Here is a 10,645-nt window from a genome sequence, read left to right as displayed (position 1 = left end):
CTGATTTCAGTATGGTTATGATTTTTTTTTTTCCTCTATCTATCAATAATAATTAGATACCTGTAAGCAATAAGCACCAGTAAGCTTGGACTCTGCGTCAGTAGACAGGCACCACAATATGGGTAGGTACTGGTATCATGGCTGCATAAATCACAGCAGGTTCTTACCAAAGAAAAGCAGGTTCCTTACCAAAAAGAAAATCTTTCATTAAATATGTTTTACATTGCCTGTTTAGTCTGTGTCAAATTAAAACAGTGACCTTGCAGTTTGAATAGCAATGTCAACTGATATTACAGTTTGGCTAATAACACGAGCATGATTTGAAGGGGCTTGGATCAGCATGTCCCTCACCAGGTAGAAACCCGAAGTCCTGGTAAATGCTCGGCAGCAATCTACACCCCAGGCCATTTCTCATGAGACCTGTTACTACAAATAGCATGTAGCTCCATTTGGGTATTCGGGTTTCGACAGGATGTGGCTGCTCTTTCTCACTTACCAGATGGCTTTCCATGTACCATCACCTGTCCTAGCGCTCCTTCGCCTCACTAACAGAGTTGTGACGAGAACTGTTGTGATGGTTGTGAAAGCTGCTTTCTGCATGTGGCCACTGTAATTATCACATATAGGCACCTTTATTTAGCAAGTCCACGTGTATATTACTGTTGCAAATGTCTTATGTTTAGGTACGTATCTAACCCGTCTTTGGCGTTGAGATTCTGCAGCATAATCATAGAGCTAAACCTGCGTAAAACCCCCTTGATCTCAAGATCAGGCTTCGTATGTCTGCATGGTATGGTATGGTATGGTATGGTATGAATTTCTTCATACTCCTGTTTGGAGGAACATCTATAACTCGGTTGTGGCTTTGCACTACTTGAAAGTAGTTCAGTAATCTCATGCATGGCAACGGAAGTTTTATACTACACCTCCCCATCACCCATCCTCACGCACTTTTTCTACATGTATCATTATTATCATCAGCATCTGTCTTTTGAGTGATGATTTATTCGTCTCTAGGTCTCTGTCCCTTTACACAATAGTAGATCTAAAATTCCATCTGTCTAGAGAGAAATGCATGATCTCAAAGATTTAATACTGGTTTCAAAATTTTATTGCCAATAACTAAATGTGAAATTGCTTTAAATTAACCAGTAATTACTTAGAATGAAGTAGGAAAGAGTTAAAAAAAAGAATTAAAGAAAAAAAAATCCCTTTCCCAGGCAAACTGGACCCCCTCCTTCCAACAAAGCTGTTGCAGGAGGTTTCAATGGTATGAATAAATGCATTTCTTTTAACACTTTTGTTGTTTAAAATGCTGTTGTTTCATCTGAGGTGTGAGGAGATGTGCTAACCTTGTCAATGTGGGTGCAGTAGAGCAGAAATGATAACTGTATATACTTTTTTTTAACAAAAATACTGAGTGAATGTGTGTGTGTGAGAGAGAGAGAGACAACTTATTTAAATCCCGAATACAGTCAGACCTCATATGCATTGTTAAAAAAAAGCCCTAAAGAATTGCATATGGATTAGGGGGATGAATATTCTATTATTTCAGTCTGTTCTGCTGATCTTCTTATTGTGACTTTGCGCTTCAGAAATCTGCCAGGAATTTGGCTTTGCTGTACTAGGCAGTTATTTTAAATGTGTATCAAGCACTTGATAGTGTATGATTTGCGTGCTGTTGCATTCCCATTCCCTAAATTTTCCACCAATTTATTACTTTTTTCATACTGTTTTAATATTTCAGGATGATGAATATATACAGCATCATTAAAGGTAAATAAAAAATGCATGAAATTAAAAATGGAATATTAGATGTTTCTTTGCTGTAATCCCTAGGTCCAATAGGAATGAAATGTCTCTGTTCTGTCAAGTAATCCCTAAACATGATTAGGGACCTTGTAGTTTCCACATAGCCCACATAATATTTGTCTCATATAAGCCTATTTATGTAAGGTTTGAGTAAAAGTTGTTATTAGAAGACCTATAAACCTATTTTACAATTCAAAAAGATATGCTTGCCTCTTAATCTCTCTACTTTTATTATTTTGCTGGAGATGGCAATACATCCTTAATTCATTTCAGAATTCTGTTACATCTTTTGGGTACTTATATCATGCATTAAGGATCCCAATGAAATGTATTTTTAAGACAGAGGACTGAGTTCAACAGTTCATCTACTTGTGTAGCTTCTCCTTAAATCCACGTTGGAAGGGGCGTGCACCTCTCTCTAGGTCTCCTCTTCGACATCCAGGTTTAATCTGAACTGGGGGTCAGGAGATGGAGAGATTGTTTTTCTGATTTTGGGGAAGGGGAGATGGAAAGAGAGGGGATTAATTGTCTCTGTTCAAATTGTGTGATAATATATTCTCAGTGATGTAGGCACTTCTGGCAGCATCACAGAAGGTTTTATAAAACAGCTTTTGATTTGACCAGCCAATAGCAGAGTTTTAGAGAGAAAATCTAGAAAGAAGGGAAACAGGGAAAAGTTTTGAATGACAAAAGAGTAAGACAGGAGAGACAACAGCTGTTTCCAGCTGTTTCTTGTGACACAATTGTGTTGGGGATGCAACAACCCAACGCTTCCCGTTCCCTGCCTCAGCTTCTTGCCTGGGCAGCAGAGATGCTCATGGTCCCATCTTGTATATTGTTAGGCTGAATTCATTAATGTTCAGAGGTATTCCAGTTCCACGGTAACACAAAGAAGATCAATAAATAAATAAGAACAGTAACTTACGTACTTCTATGGTTTGAGTAGACATTCACTAAGAAAATATTTTCTAATGATGGCAGGGGTCAGCTGTGGCAATTCTGTATTTCTTATAAGGAAACTTGAGACTATATTAACCTTGGGCTATCTGCTCAAAAACCCTGTGGAAATACACCTGTATCGCTTCCACACTGCACTGAAATGTTACTTTTATTTCATTTTCGGCAGTTGGGGTGGCATTTGAGCAATAGTTCTATTCTTGTATTTATGAACTGAGAGAAGCAAAACTGCTCACTGCTGAGCCCAGGGATCCTCTTCCAGGAAAACTGAGATCAATAACTGTTATCAAGTCTTCATTTATAGGGAGTGTTAGATGACCACAAAGTCCTGATGTTCATCAGTTAATAGGGTGCGCTTAAAACCGGGCTGTCTGTGCCCCCAACCTACCATAGTCAGAACTTTTGATCTTTGCTATCATTTTAAATAGTCACTTTCAGTTATTACAATTTCTTCTTAACCGGAGATACTGTATTACAGCAGTGCCCGTAAGTTAAAGGTAAGCGATGTTTTCCATCGCCAACTTCCTCCTTCCTGCTAGCAGTGGAAGGTAGGAATGAGACGATGATACCTGAGGCTCGTTTTATGATGCAAAGAAGGGAATTACAGTTGTTATTGCAATTATTTTTGTGTTTTGGTACTCAGCAAGAAGGCAAATGCACACCCCAACTGGAGCAGAACAAACCCTGAAAACTGAAAATAAAAGCTGCACGCACAGGTGCATTTTCAGATGCCTTTGTTGCCTCAGTTTAAGTGGAAAAGAGGGATTTGGAAAAGAGAGAGCTTAATTTAGCAAAATAATATTATGCTTTCGATCCTTAAAATGAATGAATTATTTGGATACTTAGCGGTATAATGTCTTTGAATAATGCTGGTACTTAAGATAGAAAAAATGATATTGCGAATGTGCTGTTCGCCTCTTATGATGTTTTTACCAATTTGGCATTTATGGGAAGCAATATCATTGTTGCAAAGTTTCCAAATTGCTTTTTACACAAATCCGCAGGAATTAAATCTCCTTCTTGTTATGAAAATGAAGTGATGTCTTGAGACACTGGTATATTAGCGCAAATCTGTAGAGACAATAAGCCCAATTCTCTTTGCAGTTATTGTGTGTCCACTCTTAATCGCTCCAAGAAGATATGTTGGGTATCAGCTATCGCACAACAAAGTAAATAAGCGTATGCTTAAGTACAGCATGTACAGCAGAGACATCTCATAGGACCTCTTGTGCTTAAAAGTAAGCCCACGCCTGATCGCTTCCATGGCAAAGAATTTAGCCCACGACATGGAGTAGTGTGTGATGCAGGAATAATGGCAAATTATGTAAATGGTGAGCCTTCAGAGAGAACATCACAAATCAATTTCAGGCTCAAAGAAAATAACGTGAATACAAATTGGTGTAGGTCACGTGAGGATTTCAGGAGACGGCGTACCATGTGGTGCAATGCAGATTGGGCCAATTGTGGAGGTCTTCAGCAAAAGCCTGCTGACGTTATTCTGGTTTCTAATCAGAACGGCTTCAGGAAAGGCCACACATTTTGTCTGAGAGGTGGGAAAATATAGTGGTACAGATCGTACTACCACCAAAAAAAAAAAAAGACATTTAGTAGAAATAGTAGTAATGCTGAGCTCTGAACGAAGGCGCTAGGTGAGAACTGTGCCTGGCTGGCGAGCGTTTTGCTGGGTTCTCCCCAAAACCCTGCTCGGCCATAGCTGCCGACAAAGGTGGCGTCAGCAGCGCTGACTCAGGGAGCAACACGTGCATGTCTGAAGGACTTTTGCCTCGTTAGTAAGAGGTGATCTAACATCCCAGCCCCATTCCCCATCCCCTCGGGCCACATGGCTGGCTCAGTACATATCGGAAGGGAACAGACACAACATGGGTTGGAAGAGAGACCAGTTCATGGACAGTCCAGGTGACTGGCATCGCTTCCAGGCGAGCCACCATGTAGCGGGGCGCGACGCAGAATTATTTTAACTTGGAACCATAATGGGGCTTCATAGCTGAATTTGAACTGCATAAAAGTGCTGTATGTGATGTGTTTAAATTTGTTGACAGAATTAAGGCAAGACTAAGGCAAGTGCATGATTGACTTTTACAAATACAAACGAATCTAATAGATGGAGGAAAGCAAGATGGATCAAATTTTAAGACCTGGGAGCCCATTTACCTACATCAGATGTTTAATGGGATGCTTAATTTGATTGCTTCTCCAAAAACTACTCACAATAGTCAAGCCACTGGCTAAATGTCTGCGTAATCAAGGCCTCTGCGTGCGTCTACATCTTGATTTCCATGTACAAATAACCAGCAATTAATGCTGCTGATTGACTGCAGGGAACAGTTTGAGGTTCATAACAGCAACTCCAGAGTTTTGGGGGTCTTTTAGCATTATTTCGCTATGTTTTTAGAAGTAAGTATAGACAGACATGCAAGTCTCTGTAAACAAAAGTTTTTCAACTCAAGTTGCAAGAAGGTTCTTCATGGCTATAGCTAGAAAACATCTCTCTCCAGCAAGGTTAGACACTTTTAATTGGGAGAGTTAGGCTCTTTATGTTAAAACCAACATATTAGCCCACTTCTGTGTAGCCTAAGGGTCCCATTAGGGTGGGTTTATATTTAAAAAAAAAAAAAAAAATCAGGGAAGATGTTTGAATGGAAGGATGAGAGCAGTTGTGTATATTTTGTAGCAATCACAAGGCACCGTATACTTTCTTCTTTCTCAGGATTGAACGCATTTCTGAGTGGAATGTCAGCAGTTACTATTGGCACCCGTTTCTTTTTAATTTTTTTTTTTTTTAGATTGGTCTCATTGTAATGTATATGAAGGACGTTAGAATATTGGACCGAGATTCATGAAAATACTGGTGCTTCCTCATTATTTTTAGTGTAGAATTTCTACAGTAGTGAATTATCAATTACATTAAGTCTTTTTATTTCCCATGCCACAGCTATAATGACTAAAATTAAGGGTGTTATGCTCACAGTCCCTTGCACCACTCATTCTACTGTCGGCAAACTTTTGCTGGTTTCTCATAGTAACCTTTACAATGCAACCGATAAACATTATTCCTGTTTTAATGACTCCCAAATAATGTCATATTTAAATGAAATGCAGTTTGCCTCAGCAGGGTTCTTTGAATTTATGAGCATTTTTGTCCCATATCCTACAATAATGTGACAAATATTATTTGCATTTTTACTGTTTTCTTGAATACTTTTAAACACCCATTTTTAGGAGACTTCAGATTGCTTTTGAACATATTTGAATGCATTTTTAGCTATCACCAAGCTTAAAATAGGAACCCTTTTTTCAGCTTATCTTTATTAAACACCTGTAAAAATCAGTGGTATTTCTTTTTTCTTATAAAGCTTTCTTCCTTTAACGAATGCTAGAAATGCTGCACGGTTTATTCTAGTATGAGCTTCTTTTCTTGGCGGTAATGGGCAGTAAATGGTCTGGTAATGTCTGAGCCATACACACAGACATTTACCTGCCTGAATGTCATAAATACGAACTTGAAATTGTAATGTGATGCATCTGATCTTTAACTATAATCAATTAATATTAGAACTTTTAGGCAACTTTTAGAAAATATTATCTAGAATGAAGTCTTGGAAATTGATCATTCTCTACAAATGATCATGTCTGCAATAAACCTGTGATCTAAAGAGTAGGTGGCCAGGCATGACAGTGACCAACTAATTGTATTTTCTTACTGAATATTCACTTTGCATTTTTTTAAAACCACAGATTTTTTTTGTTGGGGGTTTTTATGGTGTTTGGGGTGTGTGTGGGGGGGTGTTGTTTGGGGTTTTTTTTAGCTAGATGCTTATTTTAGAATAAATTTTTATTATTCAGCACCTTTATAACCTAAAGGTGGACTAGCAGTTTAATCTTGCTGTTCTCGGAGGTAGATGTTCCAGTGATTTCAGAGTTCTTCGTCTTAGCCAGGTTAAGTTTTCTGTTGTTGTTTGTTTGTTTGTTTTTTTAAATGAAAATTGTCTGATCATTTTTAAGGCAATGTTTCATGTGTTGAATCAAATAAATAAAAAATATCAATCAAAGTAATTATTGTATCTCTATACAATCATACTAAGACCTCTCTAACACTCACAGAAGTCAGTGGGAAGGTTTCTTCGGTGCTGTTATGCTGCAAAAATAACTTCTGTGTATGTTTTTGTGGTCAAAAAACCCAACCAAACACCCTGTACAGAATTTTGTAAGTGAAACCAAATCATTTAAAATAAGATTGCGGTCACTCACTGGTCTCCATTTGAGCGCTGTGCTAGACGCCAGTTAAAATTAGATATCCTTAATGGACTAACGAGGGAAAATAGGAGTAGAAACAAGAAAAATATGACGAAAGTAAATATGCTAGTAAATAAGAAAATGACATGTTTGCTTTTGTGGCCTTTGATCAAGCCCAGGAGTTTATTTTCAAAGGATATTGTGGGATGCCTGGGAAGGGAACAGCCACCCAGCATAATTGGAAAGGGGGAAGGTCTGTAGCACGCCGGCTGCTGCTGCTCCTGCCTCTCTGATAAGATTGTAAGAGTTGCCAATATCAGTATTCAGTCTTGTAGCGTGTCAGGGCGCTTTCATGTGAACTGAACTGAACTGTCTCTGCACGCTCCCTCCCGCTTTCCTCCCGCTCTCCTTCCCGGTGCTCGTCGTCGCATTGAAGTCGGGGAAGGGAAAAAAAGATTTGAGGATTGCCCAATTTGTTCTGACATAAAGAGATGTTTAGCTTTGTGAAAGGTGGTGGAGGCAGAGTGCCTGACTGACATTTCAACAGGCTGTCTGCTGGGATTGCTCACTTCATGTCCCTTCGTATTCCTCGTGAGTGCTCTTGTCTAAGCTTCACGGCGAGAGCACCAAGAGTCCCCTGGGCTTCGGTGCTCAACACCTTGTTAGACGGGGCATACGGTGCCGTAGCTCCTGCTTTTGTACTCGCTTTTGCTCTAATGTTTCAGGCTTGTTTCAAGTCCAAATAATTAAAAAAAATTTGTAAGGGATTTGCTAAAATAACTGTGTGTATCTCCTAATCGCCTTGGTCTTCCCTTGGCAATGCTAGATTTGGGTGATACCAGGTAGAAACACATGGAGGGAAAGAAAATAAAAGACCCCAGTAAGTCAAAGCTTTAAGCACCATTCTGTGCTTTTGTTTTTAATTGAAGATGCGTTGACCTGCTTTGGCTGGTTTAGAAAACAGATGAGAGAAAATACTCATTGAACAACTAATGGGAGGTATAACATGCTGATAATAAAGCTAAGGCAGTGTCTGATCAGTATACCGGGGGCTGCAGGGAAGTTTAGTTGTTGAGGGTTTGTTTGCTTTTACGATTCCGAACACGTTGTGATGCATTCTGGCATGCCACATCCTGTTACATCATGTCGGGTCAGCCCGTGATGCCGAATAGCACTAAGAACATGAATTAATGAGAGCTAATGCTCACCTTTTATTGCGGGAGCATTATCAGGTACCTTGTTAGCCACAGTTCCTATCTGGATTCAGTCCTCCTAAAGCAGAGCTGATATTAAAGATATATGTATTATGTTTTTAACAGATAGATATCTTGTTTTTCATTAGCCTTCTCAAAATACATTAATTAATGGATGTGGCTTAATCTTGTTAAGCCATTAAAAATAATCCACATACTGCACTCACGGTCCTCCTTTACATCTTTTTAAAGGCACTTCTTTTCCTTGAGTGTATTATTGCTGGTGACAAAAAGTAGAATGGTATCATCCTCTCTGCTTCCTGCAGATCTGGGGTCCCTGTACTATTATCTCAGAAACACATTGCACGGATTCCGTAACATATGGTTGCTCATGAATGGCTGCCACTGTTTAAATTTCCCCTCAATTTCAAATTTTGAATAAATATCTCTTAATATACATCTCACCCTGAGGTAAAGTCATGTGTCTCACAAGGTAGGGGATTTCTAATGTAAGCTTATATTCTCAGACAAACTTTTCAAACTTGGGTGCCTAAAGCTGAACCCTCCTCCCTCCCAAAATGCAAGGACAGCTACACAAAAACACTGATCATGAATAGCTGCGGGGTTTTCTTCAGCCAGTGGGACGTTTAGTCACACGTTCCATTTCCCAGGGATCATCAAGGACTTCTTTTCCTGCGATAGACTGCACAGGTGGATATTAAAACAAACTTTGCTTCATTTCTGTAGCATCTATAGCACAGAAGAGCTAAACTTACGTCAGTGCACTGTCACAGTTAGAGGATGTTGTAGAGATGCCGTTGAGGTCTCACCAGCGTCCAGGCTATTCAGAAGACCAAATTCCAGTTCTCAGAAATTAAAATAACCAGGGAATTAACTAGAAAGCTTTTTGCTGTAGGTAAGGGCCAGATGACATCAGAAAGTTTTCAAAAGTGGTTTGGTGAATCTCAGACACTCAAGAAAAGACTCACACATATGTAAGGATCAGCTCTCTTTACCTGTTATCCGGCACGACTAATAACTGGGCCCGTGCTGTAGCAGATATAATTGATGCCTGGATCATATTTATGTAAAAGCTGCTGTCATGCTTCATTCCCATTTCAATGTGTCTGTCTTCATTTTGCCTCTGAGTTGGAGTCAGCACAAGCAATCATTAGCATCCCTTAAAATACATACAAAGGAATCACGATGTCTGACATTTTCACTGGGAGAACATTAGGGGTGTACTCTGGCACATATAGCCTGATTCTGTCAACTACTGAGATGATAGTCGGTGTATGTACTGTGCAAATTTGTAGGAGAAAAGACTTCTTTGGAGGAGATCCAGGCAGGTGGAGGGGGCATCTCATCATGGGTCGTTTGGAAAAGAGGATACCAAGGAGAGAGTGCCAGTCGTGCCCGTCTTAATTGCTCGGGTATCCCAAACTCCTGCAGATGTTTCACTACAAAGAAGCACCTTGGCAAAATGTCTCCGTACTTCAGGCTGTGGTCCAGCAGTTTGTGATAAATGTCTAATTTAAACATGTGAATAATCCAAGAGATGCTCAGGGCCAAGTCATGGGTAGTGTTACACGCGTTTAGCGATTTACTGGATTAAATGCTACGCAAAAGCTGTTTGCTCCCCAGCAAGTGGGTAGCCAGTGCGTGTGAGATGTTCAGAGGTACACACAGGCAAATGTGATGCCTACAGGCTTTCTCTCTTCCTACTTGCTTTTGTGTGCACACACACATTATTGTATAATATTTCATCTATGTCAAGAATTTAATTGTTTTATAAGACATGTACTTGTCTGTACGAATGTAGCAGTACAAGCCTGCACTGTTAACTCAGGTTGATTATTTCCAAACAGCTGGTTACAGAAGTTACCATCAATTTAACAGAAGTTGCATTTATTTAAAAATTGACTTAAAAGACAGTAAATGACTCAATGACTCATTAAATCAATTTAAAAATTGACTTAAAGTACAGTAAGTGACTCATATTAAGCTATAGAAAGACACGCAATAAAAAGAAGGGGAAAAAAAAGCTGACAGGAAGTTGTAGCTTAGTATCCTGATTTATTTTTGTTCACAATAAAATGGTCTTATTAGCAAAAGTGAATGCAAGGACATCTACCTGAGTATTAAGAAATACTCAGGTAGCAAAAGCACCACCGTAAAGCAAGGGGCCAAGTGTCACTGAAATATTTCCCTGTTTTTTTTTATCAATAAATGAAGTTTACAATAATGCTTTAGCTGGGAGATGTTTAGCTGTGTACCTGGATACTATTAATTTACCAATATTGAGTAACTGTTCTATATGTCCCTAGATTTGTTGAACATAATGTCTATATGTTAAACAGTTTTCTATGGTATTTAAAAATGGACATTTCAAAGAGTGTAATAGCATAATGAAATGTAAACTGAAAGCA

General features: G+C 39.1%; 1 protein-coding gene across 4 annotated transcripts in view; it reads left to right on the top strand.

Moving 5' to 3' along the window:
- The window catches only part of ESRRG (estrogen-related receptor gamma), a 266,930-nt gene that overhangs the window by 34,216 nt on the left and 222,069 nt on the right, over positions 1 to 10,645 (top strand). The window contains exon 1 of one of the 4 annotated variants that reach the window (XM_009330198.1): positions 31 to 800. The exons of the other annotated variants lie outside the window; for them this stretch is intronic. Within the exon in view, the coding sequence (XP_009328473.1) occupies positions 676 to 800 (125 nt within the window). The 5' untranslated portion in view covers positions 31 to 675. Of the gene's footprint in view, positions 1 to 30; positions 801 to 10,645 lie in introns of those variants that run through there. 4 annotated transcript variants of the gene reach the window in all.

Source organism: Pygoscelis adeliae, unplaced genomic scaffold (genome assembly GCF_000699105.1).
Source record: "Pygoscelis adeliae isolate BGI_AS28 unplaced genomic scaffold, ASM69910v1 Scaffold308, whole genome shotgun sequence".
NCBI classification, from domain to species: domain Eukaryota; kingdom Metazoa; phylum Chordata; class Aves; order Sphenisciformes; family Spheniscidae; genus Pygoscelis; species Pygoscelis adeliae.
This window is presented reverse-complemented; position numbering and strand designations above follow the sequence as displayed.